Source organism: Trachurus japonicus, chromosome 19 (assembly GCF_045865225.1).
Source record: "Trachurus japonicus isolate A0001 chromosome 19, Traja_1.0".
Classification (NCBI taxonomy): Eukaryota; Metazoa; Chordata; class Actinopteri; order Carangiformes; family Carangidae; genus Trachurus; species Trachurus japonicus.
This window is the reverse complement of record NC_140925.1, coordinates 1574884-1594787: the sequence shown is the minus strand read 5'-3', so window position 1 is coordinate 1594787 and position 19904 is coordinate 1574884. Positions and strand designations below refer to the sequence as shown.

The following is a 19904-nucleotide window of genomic DNA, read 5'->3' as shown; positions in this document are numbered from 1 at the left end:
GCTTTGTGCGTCCGTCCCGTCTAAAAATATCCTGCTGCTCGGTTCAGACAGATGCTGCAGCTTCATCGTCTGATTCGTCAGATCGATGAATAAAACACCCAGTGTCACGTTCCTCCTACGACCTCAGTCCTGATCCTGATCCTCATCCTGTCTGGTCTCACACCAACACCCCACCACGCTGTTGTTGTCATTATCATTATGTAAGACCATTTTCTCAAAGTGAGCGGACCAGATCAGGATGTTCTGATGTTTTTAGAGCTGCTCAAAAAAATAAAATCTGGGCTGCATGAAAAAAAAACCCTTATAAAGATCATAAACATGATGAAAAAAAAACTGTTTTTACATGAGATCAGAAATATTTTTATTTTAGGACACATTAAAACCTGAACTCTGAACTTTAAAGCTGTTTATTTACAACCAAATAAACCTCTAGCGTCAGAGCTCGCTGTGTGTTATCCTGCAGAAACTTGGATTTTATTCTTTTACTTCTTCATTTAAAAGGTTTTTAGGCATCAAAATGTTTCTACATGTTTTCAGATCAAGGGGTAAAAAACACATTTTCAGAGGAATAAAAAAGGTTGTGTTTAAGTCTCACACTAAACAAACATGAACTTAAACTAGTTGTTAATGTTCGCCTAATGTCAGAATAGAATGACATTAAAAAGAGTTTTAAATAACAAACACCACGGTTCAGCTTCCAGTTTTATTAAAGGGGATAAATAAAGTTTTATTTAATGCACATTTAAAACTCTGGTCACATTGATATTTTACACAAGAAAAGATTAAAGAAAGAAAACAATCAAACAATATGCTGAGATGATTTTCAAGTAAAATAACCTCCGTTTTAGGGTTTGGTCAACAAAAGACTGGAGTTGAACTTGTTTGACTCGGACATTTCATTCACAGAGGTATAAATAATGAAGCTTTAGTGGACATTTGAAAACCGTTCATAGATCATTTAGACTCTGGTGTGTTTGTCTGTTTATACACTGTAGTTGAAAAGAGAAGTAGATCTTAGGAACTGATCGGATTGATCCTCATCAGCAGATTTACAGTGTTTTCTGTCCAAACTCTTCTAATGAAGTCAACGAGCCTCACAGCACCATGACGATCACCATGACGACCACCATGACGTCCAGAGGTCCAGTCTGGATCAGATCTGACGTCCCACAAGTCGGTTTAGCACCACCACATCTCAGCTGGTGACAACCTGAGGCATTACGTAACCCCCCCGACAGACAAAAAAAAACAGCACAACAACTACATAATACATGTGCCTAATACTCTGGGTGGTCACTGTATAATCCACAAACATAAAATATGGAGGAGGGGGGGGGCTGTGCACTTCATATTATGGATGGATTGTGTGCTCAGCTGGCTGAGTGCTGCTGTTTTATGTAAGGGGATTTGTCCCAGTGAGGCCTCCGTGGCACGAGTCCTCTAAAGACTCTGGATCATCATCTGCCACTCGGTGCCAGAGCCAATCAGCTGAGAGGATGGCCTGACGTTGGGGGAGGGGCCTTTTTTTTTGGTTGCAGAGGATTTTCTCATTTCAGGAAGGAAGGGAAGAGAGATTAGGCCAGTTTGCATTTTTGGTTTTTGCCATCAGATCAGATCTGCTGAAGTTTTTCCTCACAGGTTTACACAAATATCAGCGAACTGAGACGATTCTGACCTTCAACCTTCAAACTTCAACCTTCAACCTCCAACTTTCAACCTTTAACCTCCAACCTTTAACCTCCAACCTTCAACCTCCAACTTCAACCTTCAACCTTTAACCTTCAACCTTTAACCTCCAACCTTCAACCTTCAACTCAACCTTCAACCTTCAACCTCCAACATTCAACCTGCAATACTGAATCTCCAACTTGTAACCACCATCTTTGTTCTTCCAACCTTCAAACACCAAATCTCAAACCTCCTTTGTGTGCGACTTCCACCTGTCTGACTTAAAACAGTCAAAGAAACTAAATGAACCTGCTCATTGTCATTGTTATAATAAAGAAATACATACAACTTTGTAATATGTTCCTATGTTCAAGACACACCCACTCATGTTTTGTCAGAACTCAGATTTCTAAATCTACTGGAGGAATCAGCCTATTTCACTTTCTGATTGTTGAATTACAGTAAAGACCAGAGTTGTGACACAGGATGAAGTTGAAGATTTTCAGACCTCAAGTATTTTTAATTAGCTGCACAGAAAACATGATAACTCACTCAGAGAGAGGCTTGTTTTTTAATCTATAATAACTGAGACAAAATACAACTGATGTGGATGAGAAGTAATTTCACACTGAGGAGGAGAGATCAACACAGCAGGAAGAGCTCAAAGGACAAACTGGACGTCTTCAGTTGTTCTACAAGGTTTTTTTGAGACTCGGACTGAGTTTTGACCCACGTCTTTTTTTAAAAATGTCTTTTTAATCCAGTGTTTCCTGTTGGAACAAACAGTGGTGGAGAGTGGAACGAAGAAGAAGAAGAAGAAGGAGAGTAGGGTCAGAGTGACAGCTACTGTGTAAATGTTGGTTTTTAAACGCTGGACTTTCTCCTGATCAAATGTTCAGATGCTCCCTCACTGTGTCCTCTGCTGAGACCAGAGTCAAAGTCCAGTGTCTCAAGTGTCTCAAGTGTCCCAGAGGACAACTGTAACTGTGGATGGAGGCTGAAGTCCAGGGGGGGTTTGGAGGTTGGAGGTTTGCTTCTCACCAGGTGTGGTTCACATCTGGAAAATCATGGAGAGAAAAAAATCATTGAGTGATTGACAGCTCAGAGAAAAACCTATTAACCAACTACTGAAGTAACAGATTTTTATCTCTGTCGAGTCACTTCTCTTCAAACCACAAAACCTGCTGATATTTAACGTATTGGTGGCGCGTTTTGTCACTTTTATTGGACTTTATTCATCGTTAATGAGTTTAAAACCCCTGAAGGTTCAGGTTTCAAACTTGACCTTTGATGAAACAGCAGCTGATTTAAAATGAGTTATGAGTTATTCCACCTCTGGATCAGTTCTCAGTGAGTAAAGAAATAAAGTTTGATGGTTAACTCACAACATTTCCTCTAACAACAGCTGTTAATGCTAATGATAGCTATGAAGCGATAGCAAGCCCCACATACAGCTCCTGAAACTGATGTTTTCTACGGTTGTGGATGAACTTCAAAACTCAACTTTTAAGCCGCAGTGTCCATAGGAAGACCTTAAAGTATAAATGTATTTCTATTTGACTTATTTGCATCAATCTGTGCATATTTTTATATTAAAAACACACTAAGAAGATTATTCAAACATGTCATCAACAACTGTGATGAAACTTTTAATCCCATTTCAGACACTGTTTGTTTTAATGACATTATATATAATGTATATAACATCACTGTGACATCATGAGCCCATTATAATGCATGTGACTGTGTGAGACGAACAGACGATGACTTCTTGTGGTGTGTGAGGATTTTCCCTCCCAAACAAACACCATCCATCAAATCTCCTGTTAACACCAACATCTGCTGTCCACCACATCTGTAACCCCCCCCCAGAGGCCACTGAAGGGTTAGTCCCACTGTCCAGCATACGTCAAAGGGATGAGCGACGAGCACGCGTCCATCCGTCCATTCATTATTTCCCTGTCTACAGAGGCTTTATGTTATCGGCTCATTTCATCACAGTGATGAGGGGGGGGGGGGGCTCAGTCAGTCAGGCTGGTACAGAGGAGCTTAGAGTCTGGGGGTCCAGAGTGTGGGGGGGAGGGGATCAACAGCATCAGACTGCCCGATGGTCTGGTCATGTTTCACATTTATGTCCCTATATCAATACTGATGTTCAAATCAAAATAAACTTTAATGTCCCCGGGAAAATTGGACAATCAATGCTGTACATTGTGCAAAACAGATTTTAAAACCATACACCATTTCACATACTCACACACACAACCAACAGAGATCACTTACAGACAGTACGACTAAGTTCATAGTTCATATGTACAAAGTAATAAATAATTATTGCACTTTCTACTGTATATATTGCATCTTGCCTCAGTGTTGCCACAGTCTCTGGGTCTAAATTGCACCATTTTGTATGTGTGGACTCCACCATCAGCATCAATTTAAAGGTGCCGAAGGAATAGAATATGTATCTATTAAAAAAAAGACATTTATATATCAATTAAAATTATGAATATAAAATAACAAAACCCTTAAACATAATTTTACAGCACACAGATAATAACCAAATACCTAATATAAAACACATATGATCCAGAACTGGATAGCAAGTAGAATAGAGTGAGAAGAACAAAAAAAAAAAAAAAATGTTGCCACATTTCACTCATATTATGTTTTATACTTCAATATATTTATATTTAAAGGTCTCAGATGCTGAAAATCATCGTTGTCTCTGGAATTCCCAGTCCCAGACACTTCCTGATTAACTCTCGTCTTCATCTAACGAGCTGTAACGTCATATCTGTCTCGTTCAGTGACATCATCGCCGTCATTACACTGTTTTAGCAGTGAGTTAAAGTTTAAGTCAGACGTTTGATTGACAGCACTTCTATAGCTATGAGGGGGCGGGGCCTGCTTTACGTAAATGTTTTACACAGAAGTTTAAAGTGATTTACAAGAAAGATTTCAGCCATGTTTGATTCCTCATGTGTCGACGGCGATTGAGTGATTATCCTCTGACGTCTCAACGTCTCCATGGAGAAAACAAACAGTGACAGTTAAATCACTTCATGTGCTATTATGTAAATACCAGGAGAGTGTGTCAGAATGACTGTGATGCGTTAACATGTCAAATATTATTATTAATCCATAGTCTTTGTTTTGCATGCACATGTTTTCATGTGAAAGAAGTTGGTGCATGTGATATTTTTTTATCATGAAGCTTAAGAATCTCTTGTAAAGAAGCTGAAAAAATAAAGTTTTTTATCATCATCATTATCATTGTTTGTCCATTTATTATTCAAAGCCTTCATCGCTCAGTTCTAGCTGCACTTATTTACTGTGACAGCAGTTCTTCTCTAGTCTCACATGTCACAAAACACAGAAGGAGAAGAAGAAGTGGTTCAGTGTTTTTTTGATCAACTGTTAAATATCAGACGTGAATGAAATAACAGGCTAAATATGGAAGTGGCCATAAATGCTTGTGTACTTATATTTTAATCATGTATTGGTTCATTTTCAGTTTTATGTATTCAAATGTATCATTCATTTTCAACATGTTTAGATTAAATCTGAATTACAGTTGCAACAAGTTCAGTTCAACAACAAAAACTGTGACTTAAAGTCATTTATTTATAATATTTGATTGATTGATGAATATTTGATTTTTGTATATTTGTATTCTTTGGTTTCTTCTTTTCTTAATCATTTACAAAATAATCGAGACAATCATCAAACACTGTTTGAAACACCACAGTTGATCTGATGTTGTAATTATAAATATTTTCTGATCAGCAGTCATAGAACCAATCAGCTGCTTAGACTGTGCTCATGTCGTGCTCTCTGAGTCAAATCAGCCAATAATTGATTTTAGCATTTACTAATGCGTGATGGATTACAGAGGGAGGTCCAGAGCTCTGGCACGACACACTGTGACGTACAGATGTTCACATGCAGCTGGATCCACAGACAAGCTCTTTGACTGGAAACCTCTTAAACTAATTATAGATCTAATAGACGATCAATACGACTGATTTAGTTTATGTTGAGCAGAACGACATTCATGCCCAAAGAGGCTGCAGCTGAACTTCACCCCATGATGAGGAGGTCCCACAGTGCAGGCGGACCCCACAATGTAGATAGATAGATAGATAGATAGATAGATAGATAGATAGATAGATAGATAGATAGATAGATAGATAGATAGATAGATAGATAGATAGATAGATAGATAGATAGATAGATAGATAGATATGTCCTTTACAAGGAAAATTGTTTTCACCATTGCGTACAAACGGCCTTGAGAAGTGCAAATTACATTCATTTACATACATTCCCACATTTCATACACCACAAATACATAGAGACATAAGAACATAAAACATAAGACATAAGACCCCGCACCCCACAATTACATGTACATTCCCCATGGTTATATTCTTTTCATTGTCTTATTTAGTTCAGCTATGGCAGATGGGATGAAGCTTTTGATGAATTTTATTTTCTTCCAGGCCAGCGTTCTGTACCGTTGGCCAGAGGGGAGGAGTGTGAAGTGTGGGTTGAGTCGGTGGCTGGGGTCAAGTGCTATGGAGTGTGCTCTGCGTACTGTGGCCGTGAAGTTGAGGTCTGAGAGGTTGGTGGAGGAGGTCCCCACAATGTAGGAGGTCCCGTAAATATAGGAGGTCCCTACAATGTAGGTAGGAGGACCCCACAATGTAGGAGGTCCCGTAAATATAGGAGGTCCCCACAATGTAGGTAGGAGGACCCCACAATGTAGGAAGTCCCCGCAATGTAGGAAGTCCCACAATGTAGAATGTCCCCACAATTTAGGTGGCCCCACAATTTAGGAGGACCCCACAATGTAGGTGGCCCCACAATTTAGGAAGTCCCACAATGTAGAATGTCCCCACAATGTAGGTGGCCCCACAATTTAGGAGGACCCCACAATTTAGGAGGACCCCACAATGTAGGGGAGCCTCACAGTGCAAGAGAGCCCCACAGTGCTGTGGAGAGTTAGGTTGTGTCTCCACAGTGTGTTTGTAGCTTTGTTTTTGTTTAAACCATAAATCGATCAAGTCCTGATGTACCAGGCCATTACCTAAATAAGAATGATTTCTTAGGTTAAATTAGGTTGACATTCTAGGTAGTTTAATTTCATAGAGTGTAAAGGATAGGCAAATATAAGCCTTGGGCTTCAGCCTATTCCCTTTTCGGTCACTGTATGATATTTTCTTTTTTGTGTGTGTGTGTATGGTTGCAATTGTGTAGGCTATAATATGTGCTGGCTAAATTGTTCACACAAAATGGTTGATTTTGATAGTGGTGTTGTATGACTGAAATAAACAAATTTAATTCATTCATTCATTCAAATATAGGTCAATGAATGAAGTCCTGGTCCTGATGTTTTATTGAACTTTTTCAAGGTACTTTCCGAGTTTCTTCCTGGTGCAGTGTGAAGAAATGTTCCAAAGGTTAATTAATCAGTTAATCAGGCAAATAATCAGTCTGCAGATAATTGATTTGGTCTGTTTCTCTTCATCTCCGAGGAAACATCTCCTCATGGTTCAAAGGCCAGATGATGATTATTAAAATAAAAGTGCATTGGTCCTGAAGTGTTGACCACATCGTGTTTATGGTTATCAGTTTGATCAGTCGGGGGAGGGGCGATATTTTTTATTTACTTTTGTCTTTCATTGGTACAGTAGAGAGCTTGGTTTTTTTGCATTTCACTGCACTGTTTTTTAACCTTGGTTTTAGCTTTGCATGTTCTATCTATCTATCTATCTATCTATCTATCTATCTATCTATCTATCTATCTATCTATCTATCTATCTATCTATCTATCTATCTATCTATCTATCTATCTATCTATCTATCTGTCTGTCATCAGTTTGATTGGGTAGGGGAGGGGCGATCAGTTTGGTTTTTTTGCATTTCACTGCACTGTTTTTTAACCTTGGTTTTATCTTTGCATGTGACCAAAGATATCTATCTATCCATCTATCTATCTATCTATCTATCTATCTATCTATCTATCTATCTATCTATCTATCTATCTATCTATCTATCTATCTATCTATCTATCATCAGTTTCATCGGGTGGGGGAGGGGCGACCAGTTTGGTGTCTTACCTCCTGCTGAGTTCAGCAGCTCCTCGAGGGAAGTTAAGAAATCAAAGAAGAGTCCAGAGCTGAGACACAGCAGCACTTCACTAACAGTCAGAGCCTTCATCCTCCTCCTCTTCCTCCTCTTCCTCTTCCTCCTCTTCTTCCTCAGACCAGAGTACTCCTCTTCTCCCTCTCCCTCTCCCTCTCTCGCTCCCTCTCCCTCTCCCTCTCCCTGTCCCTCTCTCCTCGGTCCCGGCTCAGGTCCGGCGTGGGCAGCTCGCCGCCGCCGTGGCCGTGGCCCGCGGCGTTGCTGGTGGGCTCGTAGCGGGACGAGGTGGGCGAGTTCTGCATGACGACGAGGCGGATGGGCGACTGGCTGGGCGGCGCCGGCGCGTTGTCGGGGGCGTACTCCTTGGTGGGGTCTTTGCCCCGGCAGTCGTACAGGATGCAGGAGATGAGGAAGACAAGCAGCAGGATGACGTAGCTGGCCACCAGGATGATCAGGTTCAGCGTGACGGGGTCAATCTCCAGGTAGAATTCCATGAAACCCATGGCGCCGCTTCATATCTCGCCACGACAGAAAGAAAGAAAGAAAGGGATGATGGGGAAAGTCGGCAGAGAACGACACGGGAAGAGAGATGAGAGAGAAGAGAAGATGAGAGAGAAGAGAGAAGAGGAGGTTTGGGCGCAAAAGGCCGAGGCAGCAAAAAAAAAAAAAAAGACAGTGGTGATGGAGAACGGACGGACAGCTGGTCGCAGAGAGAGGACGAGCAAAAGACAGAGGAGAGGGCGAGAGACAGAGATGAAATGAGAGGATCAGAGAGAGAGAGAGAGAGTGACAGCAGGACGAGTGGAGCTTTGAGCTTTAATCCTCGCTGCTCCTCCAACCTTGAATTTCAGCAGCCAATGATTAAAGCTGCTCAGTTTTAATAACTTAAGCCTCCATTTTGATTTTGCCAACTACACGTTTTAAACACGAAGCGACTGAATGACACGATCCAAGATGGAGGCCACACGCACACACACACACACACACATGCAGACACACACACCTGTCAGCCGGCCAGCAGCAGAAGAAGTCATGTAATATGTATTAAACAAACAAACGGCTTCATTATGTCACTGACTGATTATTTTTTCTACATTTGAAATGAAATTAGATTAAAAGCAGAAAGAAGCTCAGAGAACAAACGGCCTCACATCAGCTGCTCCGACAGAACAAACACTTTTACTGTCCGTGTGTTAAAAAACCGTTAAACTGTTGTGCAGCTTCTTTAGAGAGCGAAACATTAACATTACGTAACACAGTCAGTCACACACTCAAACACAAACTTCACCTAAAACACAGTAATGATTTGCACTCACACACATCAACACATTAGAAACATATTGATCATATGGACTTCATATATACATATAGGCCTAACATATATTCACCATTAACAAACATGAATGTGATGTTTATCCTGAGAACCAATAGAAAACACAGAGCTCAGTGTTATTCTCAGTATGCACATATGCAGACTGAATCCACTCCTTCACATTAAGAGCGTTCGATTCCCTCCCTCTATCTATCTATGGTGCCTTTATCTGGGTGATAATATCATATAATATGAGTGACTGTGTGACGTCCTGTAGGTGGCGCTCCTCTCTCCTCTGTTCAGTGGGGAAAATAAATATTGAACGCGTCCAGCAAACATAAGTAAACTTAATTCATGGACATGTTTGTGTGGATGACTGGACTTCCAGTCACATCTGCTGCAGATTTCCTGCATTAGAAAGATATTCACTGATAAAGATGTTGATGTGTTTCACTTATTTTCCCTCCTGTACACACAGGACGTGGTGCAGATGTGACGTCATGTGACCCTCTCACCCACATCTCAAACCACAGACTGAGCAGAACCAGAACCAGAACCAGAACCACATCAGAGTCCAGTTGGTCTCTGTCAGTGAATACACTTCATGTAGTTTGACTGTGCAGCTGCTCTGCATTAACAAACGGTTCAGTCAGTTCACTGAGGAGTCTGAGGATCAACGCTCTGTCTCTTTAAACCTCTCAACTCTTCTCCTGTCTAAATAAAACACAGAAAAATTAAAAGAGGATATCCAGTCTCTACAGAAAATGTTGTAAAATAACAGAATCAGGAAATACCTTTCAAGCCAGGGACACCTAAACTACTGTCCTCGACAGCAGATGGCGAGCGCCGGGGGACAGAAAGAGGCGGGGTCAAAATAACAGAGCAGGAAAAATATAGCAAAGCGGATATTAGACTTTAGAGAGAGGACACCCAAACAAGCTGAGGTGACCTGCTAATGCTACAAGATCAGCCTGACCCACTAACAGAGCAGAGACCTCCTCTGAAACCACAGTCTGACTGAAGACCACCAGGAACCACCAGGAAACACTAGAGACCACCAAGATCTCACAGAAAACCATCAGAAACCACAAGGTATCACCAAAAACCACCAGAAATCACAAGAAAACCACCAGAAAACACCTAAAAAAACACAAGAAATCACAGAATACCATGAGAAACCACTAAAAAACAGTAGAAACCAACATAAATCACAGAAAACCACCAAAAACCACAAGGTATCACCAAAAACCACCAGAAACCACAAGTAAACACCAAAAAACACAATAAATCACAGAATACCATGAGAAACCACTAAAAAAAGAGTAGAAACCACTAGAAACCAACAGAAATCACCAAAAACCTCTAGAAACCACAAGAAACCCACCAAAAACCACAAGGTATCACCAAAAACCACCAGAAAACACAAGAAAACATCAAAACAACCACAATATATCACAGAATACCATGAGAAACCATTACAAAAAAGAGTAGAAACCAACAGAAATCACCAAAAACCACTACAACCCACAAGAAAACCCCCAAAAACCACAAGAAAACCACCAGAAACTACAAGAAAACACCAAAAGACACAAGAATCCACAAGAAAACCACCAGAAAACACACAAAAAAAACTGAAATCACCAAAAACCACTCGAACCAATCAAAACCAAATCAAAACCGACAGAGCCACGGCTCAGTGGACCTTAAAGACGTCGTAGTTAATTAGAAGACGACAGAAAACGACTTCATTTCGGTCTGAAGTCATGATCACATCCGTTCATGATTTAAATTCTAACTGTTCACTTTCTTTCAACTTTTACTTCCAGTACTTGGAATACAAACATTTAATATCAGAAACTAAGAATTCGACTTTCACTTCAGTCATTTTCAGGTCAGACACTTTGATTGAAGTTTGATTGTTTGGCCGATTCCCAACATTTAAACCTCAGATCAGATTAAGGAGCAGAATCTCTATTTTTAACTGCAGCTCTGTGACTTTCCAACAGACGACCTCTGACCTCTGACCCCCGAGGCCCCTGGAGCTGTGCCTGGTCGGCCCTGTACACTAACCCCTCTGTCCAGCAGGACAAAGCAGCTCTGATGCTCCCGATGCTCCTCGGCGGCGTGTTGTTTAAAGGAAGTGATGTCATCGCTCCGTGTCTCTTCTTATCTGGACCGTCTCAGAGCGGCCGGTTGGGAGAGAAGAGAGTAAGGACAGCATTGGTCCAATGGCAGCGCCTCCTGGTGGAGGAATATGGGTTTTGCAAAAGCGCCCAAGAACTGACATCTCTGCATTGTTGGTGAATGAGCAAGTGTGGTGTTTTCAATAATTTAAGGACATTTATAGATCACCCACGTTAATAGCATCATTGAGGATCCTTTACAGATAAACATTTACAAATAGGCCAGTAAAAAAACAACAACAAAAAAACAGTTGTCTACATCAATGTTTCAATCTACATTTTGTAATAAACAAATTATAAGTGTAATCTGATATGACCAAGACACCTAAAAACAAAAACACGGCCATTTTCATCAATTTACCAGCAAGTGGGCAACACACATACATTGGAGTGAATGGGTTTTCTGGGCGCTTTTGCAATACCCACATCCTGCCACTAGGGGCGCAAAACCCTTAACTCTCAAACCCTTAAACCCTTAAACCCTTAAACCCTTAAACCCTTAAACCCTTACCACGGGAGTCAATGGTGTTGTTGTCTCTCTTTTACACTGCTCTAGTTGGGGCGACATCATCATCATCGACCATCACGGTCAGGCTCCGCCTCCATTCTTCTCCAACACAATGTGAACTTCCTGCGTCGAGGCGGCACCGGCACCGGCCTCGGACCGGGAGCTGCCACACACACACACACACACACACACACACTCACACACACACACACACACCTTCATTTCAATAAAGCTCTAAATCCGTCAGCAGCTTTGCAGAATGAAAGAGGCAGAGACGGAGGGTGGAGCGGTGGAGCGGCGGTGGCGTTTGGACTTCTGACCAATGACAGGAAGCGCCTCTCCCTGGTTAATGGGGCCGTTCGGGGCCTCTCTGCGATTGTTGGCCCTGCTGCTTGCTCTCCTTCTCCTTCTTTCCCACCGCAGAACAACGACGAGGCGTTCAGGAACACAACAATCGCTGCCTGCTCTCTCTGGGCGCCGTTTGATTTAAATGTAAGAGTGACATTTAACTCCACCCGGCTGGTTCTACTGTCGCCACCAGAGCTGAGGCCTCAAGCTACCAGCCTGACCTCACTGTGACCTCACTGTGACCTCACTGTGACCTCACTGTGACCTCACTGCAGGGCTCCAGACTGCCCCTAAATGGAGGCATTTTGCCCCTAAGTTTTGAGACAGTGCAAGTAAAGTTTTCATCTACTACACACGTGTACGACCAGTAGAACTGCTGTTTTATTATAATATATTATAACACTTTGGTACGTCCATCCTTTTCTCTAAACTGTAAACACAAAACCCCAATTTTCAGACTACACATTCACAAAACCTCTGACTCTTCCTGCAAAACCACCGTGTCGTCATGTCGACCCAACACGTAGACATGACGCTGTAGATGAATAATTGTACAGTAGATACTGTACGCACTTTTGTAATGTTAAACAGGATTTTTGTTTTGAGAAACAGACTGCCCTGCACAGCACAGATTAGATCCCCACATTGGTGCTGGTGGAGTCAGGAAATGAAGTGGGCGAAAACGTGTTGCTTCACTTTTAATTTCAATAATAAATCAGTATTTTTGTTTTGTTTTGCAAAATGCATTTTCCTGTTGTGAACATAAAGATTATTTCTACAGCTTTATCATCAGATCATTGTGTTTTCTTTTTTTCTATGTTGTGTGTAATCAGAGTGTTTTTCATTTTGATCGACTCGGGGTCTGATCTGACAACAGTTTGGTTTTGCAGGAAGAGTCCGAGGTTTTGTGAATGTAGTTTGAAAACTGTGTTTTGTGTTTCTAGTTCAAAGAAAAGGAGGGAAGGTTTTCCCAGAAATGTGTCTTAGCAATTGAGAACAACTGTCTCTCAGATTCTGGAGGAAGAGGCTGGTCGGGTCCAGAGGTCCAGAGGTCCAGAGGTCCAGAGGAGTGGATCAGATGAACTGGACCTCTGCCTCTGTGTGTTCAGCTCCTCACAGAGCTGGACTGAGGCCGATGTTTGGACACAATCTCATCAACATCGATCTGAGTTATTGTTTCTGTTCTGCAGCAGCTGAACCTCCAGCAGCAGCAGCAGCAGCAGCAGCATTAACAGCAGCAGCAGCAGCAGCAGCAGCAGAGTGAGTCTATCTGAGCAGAGAGCTGTGACCTGCAGCTGCAGCGTTTCCATCAGCCTCCACTTTTAGCTGCAGGAAACAGGAGGTTTGTGTCTGTAACGAGCTGCAGCTCCACATCCATCCAGCCTCATTACTGAGCCTGGCTGTCAGTCTGCTGCTGACGGAGCTGGAGCTGGAGCTGGAGCTGGAGCTCACCTCGGCCCGTAATGAGCTCAGACACTCACTCTGTGTGTGTGTGTTTACAGCAGCATCCACTAAAACAGCAGCTGATTCCTCACACTGCAAAAACTCAAAATCTTACCAAGAATATTTGTCTTATATCTAGTCAAAATGTCATTTCTAGTCAAAAACAAATCTAATTCTACATAAAATAAGACTCATCGCATTAAAAAGCAGCTTGTTTTTAGACACTTTTTACTTCTTTCAAGCAGATTTTCACTTGAAATAAGTAGAAAAATCTGATAGTGGAGCAAGTTTTTCTTTCTTATTACAAGCACAAAAAACTTGCTTTCACTGGCAGATTTTTCTACTTATTTCAAGTGAAAATGTGTTTGAAACAAGTGAAAATGATCTAAAAACAAGTTCATTTTTTACGGTGATGAGTCTTATTTTAAGTGGAAAGAGATTAGTTTTGACTAGAAATGAGACATTTTGACAAGAAATAAGACAAATATTCTTGGAAAGATTTAGAGTTTTTACAGTGTATAGACAGGTTATTAAATTAGTGCTGAATTAGCTGTGAGCTGCTCATGTTGGTGCAGACAGCCGTCACCGAGTCACTGTGAGGTTTCTCTCTGGGTTTTCTGGGTCTTCATGAGGTTTGTTCGCTGCATCCTCAGGAAGTGGAGGTCACACTGGATCTAAAAATATGTGTTTGATGTGTGTGTGTGTGTGTGTGTGTGTGTGTTCAGACTGAGTCACGACTTTGTTGATGAGCAGGAAAACTCCAGTATCTTCAGTGTGCAGCTGTTTTCACCTGCATGCACCTGTGTCTTCACGTCACGTTTCGTCCCACGGTTGAAGACGTTGGACGGCGCTGAAGACAGAATCCAAATCGGCGTTGGCGTTGGTCGGCTCGGCGGCGGCGACTTCAGACTCTGCGTGACCTTGCAGCTCCTCCGATGACAGGACGATCACACGCCTGCTGGGGAATTAGTTCAAAGTTTTGGTAAAGGGCGTGTACGTGTAGGAACAGAAACTCCTTCCTGTTCTCCGGCCGATCCGTTTTAATCCGGCCGATTCCCCGTCTCGTTGCGTGCCAGGCCCTTTTCCGGCCCAGAGTCCTCGGTGCGTTCGACGCTGCCACTGTGTTACACCTCTGGTCACTCAGCTGGTCGCCGTGTTACAGGAAGGGAAGGGAGGGTCGGGATTTCCCCTCTGAACCCTCCTCACACAGCCAGAGCCCAAACACAGAAAACACTCAGGAACAAAACTCCTAGCCTCGCTCTGAAAACCTGCACCTTTTATGTAATTCTTCTTTTTCCTCTTCTCGTGGGTGGATGCAAATGAAAAAGAGCAGAACTGAGGCCAAAATAAATATTTGATATGCACCGTAATTTGAAAGTGAATCAATCTTCAGCTGTCTGTAATCTAAACTACAGTACATCAGCTCAGACATGACTGAAAGGAAATCATATTTAATAACAATAACACAAAAATTACTTTTCTGTTTCATCCTACTAAACTATTCCACGTTGAAAACTGAAGAAGAAACAAGAATCAAGAGAATTTATTTGTCACATACAATAATACAAGATCATTGCAGTGAAATTATATCTAAATGATATATACATGAAGGAAACAACTCAAACTTCGGAGATAACATGCAGAACTAAATATAACCTAAATAAAATAAGTACAGTATAAATCCTCTATAGTCTGTTTTTAAACTTAAAACACTTCTGATTATTACTTTCTTACGCATCTTTACAGGAGCAGACATTTTTATTTTTCATTTTTTTAACAAACGCTGAAGGAGAAAAAGCAGCAAGAGGGGAAATTGCTGAAATGCATGGACCAATGCCGCCAGTTGAACCGCTGTCAGTCTGCTGTGAGCTCTTAGTGATGATTTGAATACTTTTATTAATCAGGTTTTTGACTTTTTTTGGACTCTTGAGGGTTAGTCGCCATCGTTCGCTGGTAAATATGAGTAAATTATCTTTATATTCTACAAAATGAACAGAATATCTGAACGGTGAAGACTGTTCTGAGCTAACCAGATATATTTATATACTCACTGTGACTTTTACTGTGTATATTAAAACCTTCATGTCATCGTAAACGGTGGAAGCCGCTGTTAAAGATGGCGGTGTGTGTGTCTGTGTGTGTCAGTGCTAATTGGCGATTAGCTGCAACGTGTTGTCAACATTAGCTGGTTGTTTTGACCACAGAGCCGTTCGTCTGCTTCTCGTTAGATTAATTACAGCTCAGGAACATTTATGAGTCAAATAAAAACAACTCAACCTCAAACAAAACCACCTCGTTAATTACAGTGAAGAGGTTTCTCTCCAGGAGCTGCAGCAACTTTGACAATGAGTGTATCAGGAGAAATGTAGTTACTAGTTAAAGGGATACTTCACCCAACATCGGCTCGGTGTTGAACCTGGTTCCACTTCCCATGAGGTTCTGCACTGCAAAAACTCAAAATCTTTCCAAGAATATTTGTCTCATTTATAGTCAAAACTAAACTCTTTCCACTTAAAATAAGACTCAACAACTAAAAATGAACTTGTTTTTAGATCATTTTCACTTGTTTCAAACTAATTTTCACTTGAAATAAGTAGAAAAATCTGCCAGTGAAAGCAAGTTTTTGTGCTTGTAATAAGAAAGAAAAACTTGCTCCACTATCAGATTTTTCTACTTATTTCAATTGAAAAAAAGTAAAAAAGTGTCTAAAAACAAGCTGCTTTTTATGTGATGTGTCTTATTTCAAGTATAACTAGAGAATGCATTTCCTGAAGGAAATACAGGTGAATGCTGAAAGCTGGAAGCTGAATGAGCTGAATAAATTGTTGAAACAAAGCTGAATTAAGTGAAGAAACTGAAGAAACAATCTTGAAGACATGAAAAAATATGAAGAGTATGAAATGGTTGGAAATTACTTGAATTGTTGAAGATCAGTATGAAGAAACTGAAAGGTTAAAGTGTACTCAGATTTATTTAAAACAGTTTTAAAACATTGTTGAACCTAATTACTAATATAGATGGAACAATATCTGAAGTGTTAAAAGATTTAGTTTTATTACAAATATTCTTGGTAAGATTTTTAATTTTTGCAGTGTGATGTTCTCCGTCACTCCCAGACGAGTCCAGCTCCTCTGAAGTGTCCCTCACCACACCCCCCCCCTTCTCTCTTTCTCTTTTTCCATTCTGTGTTTATGCCCCCCTTCCACCCACATTCCCAGGATGCTGCGCTCCGGTGGAGATAAAGTTAGCACTGCAGAAGTGACAACATGTTGTAACCATTACCCGTCACCACCTCCTCCATATGACGCAACCCCCCCTCACCCCCCCACCCCACCCCACAGTGTATTATCTGGTCGTGTGTCTGTGCGATGCTAGGCAACATAAACACAACTAAATATAACAGGCGAGCTGCTGCTGCAACTTTCCAGTCCATCCTCAATCCGCTCGGCAGAGAAAATCCTCAGTGAGGAAATTAACGAGACGTCGGGAGGGAAATCTTCACTTTAATGAAACTTACACGTCCGTTATTACTGACACTGAATAAATAAGAGCGAGCTGTCGGAGACGCTCGGCTCCACAGTTACACTGACATCTACATGTGAGCTCTTTAATATGGTGGAATACATGACATGTGGTTATTTATCATCACGTTGGATCGTAGTGCAGAAGTTTAACATACAAAGTGGCATGCATATCATTAACACCTGTCTGTGACCTCACACATTCACTGTCCAGCTCGTTATCTCATTTGGTTTAAAGGGATAGTTCAGCATTTTTGGCAGATTGGCCCATTGCCATAATCCCTATAGTCATAGTAGTAGGTTCGTTACCTTTAATTGTCGGTGCAAGCTGTTTTTAGAACGGCGGAGCAGAGTCGTGAGCTGCTCAGAGCTACGCTATGGAGGCTCATTATGGGATTTCTTGGTTTCCCTCATCATCAAACTCATCAAATACACAATCCAACAACTCCACAACGCTCTGGTGGACAAGTTGTGAGCTGCACATTCACCACGCTATGAGATAATAACACAACGTTACCAGACAGAGTTGTTTTAGAGGGAAATACAGAGACTGTTGATGAAAAACTGTCCCTGAAGGCAACACGCATCAGCAGTTTTGCATGAATTTCCCTCTAAAACAACTCTGTGTGGTAACGTTGTGTTATTATCTCATAGCGTGGTGAATGTGCAGCTCACAACTTGTCCACCAGAGCGTTGTGGAGTTGTTGGATTGTGTATTTGATGAGTTTGATGATGAGGGAAACCAAGAAATCCCATAATGAGCCTCCGTAGCGTAGCTCTGAGCAGCTCACGGCTCTTCTGCTCCGCCGTTCTAAAAACAGCTTGCACCGACAATTAAAGGTAACGAACCCACTGCTATGACTATAGGGGTTATGGCGATGGGCCAATTTGCCAAAAATGTTGAACTATCCCTTTAAGTTCAGTATTTCATCCCCACAGGTTCAACAGTAACATACCGAGGTCACAGAACGACCAATCAGGAACAAGACGAGCTGACACCTGTGCAGCAGAGTACCTTAACATGTCTTTATAGCTTATTAGCAGCATTAGTTACAGATACTGTACATCTTCATCTTCATCATCTTCATCATCTTCATCTTCATCACCAGGAGCCGTCTCCAACCGACATCAAACTGTCTGTGATTAACTCATCAATTATTCTCTTGAGAAACAGTCTGAAGAGTCACATGACAGGAAACGGTCCGTGCAGACAGGAAGGATCTCTGACCTTCAGAATAAAAGCAGCGTTGTTGTTGCTGTTTGTTGAATGAAAGCACAGATTCATGATTCATGTCAGAAAAACAGGAAACTAGAATAATCGGTTCCTTCAGCTGCACAACAATCAGCCGTTCATGTCAGAATTTAAATTAAAACGGCCCCCAGATTGAATTTAATGAGTCCTCAGATATTTACAGTCCTGAAAACCGACCGGACCGACACAGTCTGCGCTTTCATTTCACAGCTGTGTTACATCATTTAATATCTATTTTTACCTGTTTTTATTCTGACTGACAGAATATCCTTTCAACCGCACGCCCAGTTTGATCATTTCCCCCCCCCCACGTGACCCCTGAGGGCCACCGTAGAAAGTCCTCGCCATCAGAGTCTTCTCCAGAACTCCCGAGGGAACAGAGCAACAGGAAGAAGAAGCTGGAACCAGACGATGTTTAGCTGAGTGAAACTGATCCAGAGTCAGAGTCGCTGGTGAATCCGACTCTTCGTCTCAGGACTGGAGCGTTGAGCCGCCGTCCGCCATCGTCCGGCAATGACGTGCATCCAACGCAATGCGGCCGGCTCCCAAAACTCCGTTCAAACTATCAAACTATCAAACGAGGCAGCGTTGATCAAATATGAATCAAGATTCTGTTACTGCACTGCCCATTTCCCGCCTCAAATGTTTTCAAAAACATACTTTAGTGTGTTGTTTAGCTGTAAAATGAGATCGTATATCAAAAATGAAGCTCCGCCCACTCGCCGGTGCGTTCTTCTTTTTACAGTCTATGGTTCGGTGATCCATTGTTTCGAGATAAGACGTCGCCGGATTTGGTGTGTCTGTACCATCCGACTCGTCACCTCCACGTCGTCTTTGTATAAACCTGAGGTCACGGGACCGGTTCGTGTTGGTGTGTCGGTGCGTTCAGCTTCAGCTTCAGTTATGCCGAGAAGCGCCTGGAAATGCATTTCATTTCATTTCACAGGGAGAGTCTGGCTCATTCCCCCTGTAAGCGTTTGGGGGCGGGAGCTATCCACCACTTTATTTTCCCATGATCCATTGCGTCACACCACAACGGAAGTCGGTTTTAGTAGCATCAGAGCCAGTCTATTATTCTCTGGTAGCATCCTAGCGAGCGGCTAACTGGTAGCGTTAGCCACCGGTGTAGGTACCAAATATGGGGGCTCCGGGCTGCCAAAACCGTTTTGACTAAATCTGATGTTTGTTAAGTCTAGAAAATGAATTATTGAACAAACATTACTATTTCTGTGTGCACGTTTTTGTAATTAGTCATGGTTAGCGTAGTTGTTAGCTTTGCTGCTGCTGACAGCTAACAGCAGCAGCTAAGCTAACAGCAGGATGTCAGCTGTTAAAACCCTCCCGTTGTGGGACACGACATGAAACTACTCCAGTTAGCTCAGTCATGTTGGAACTAGGATATCCGCTGGAGAAAATATTTTTTTCATGGGCCGTTTATTGAGTTATTTAAGACACTGCTAACAGCTAACGGTTAACCCAGCTAACGTTAATCTAAAATGTAATGAATGGAGTGTCATGG

General features: G+C 41.8%; 1 protein-coding gene across 1 annotated transcript; it reads right to left on the bottom strand.

Moving 5' to 3' along the window:
* Positions 1-7799: 7799 nt before the first annotated feature.
* LOC146967102 (small integral membrane protein 36-like) lies at positions 7800-8372 on the bottom strand. Its single transcript, XM_085761316.1, has one exon. It carries the CDS (start codon positions 8319-8321, stop codon positions 7935-7937), a length of 387 nt encoding a protein of 128 aa, XP_085617442.1. The 5' UTR covers positions 8322-8372; the 3' UTR covers positions 7800-7934.
* Between the last annotated feature and the right edge of the window lie 11532 nt (positions 8373-19904).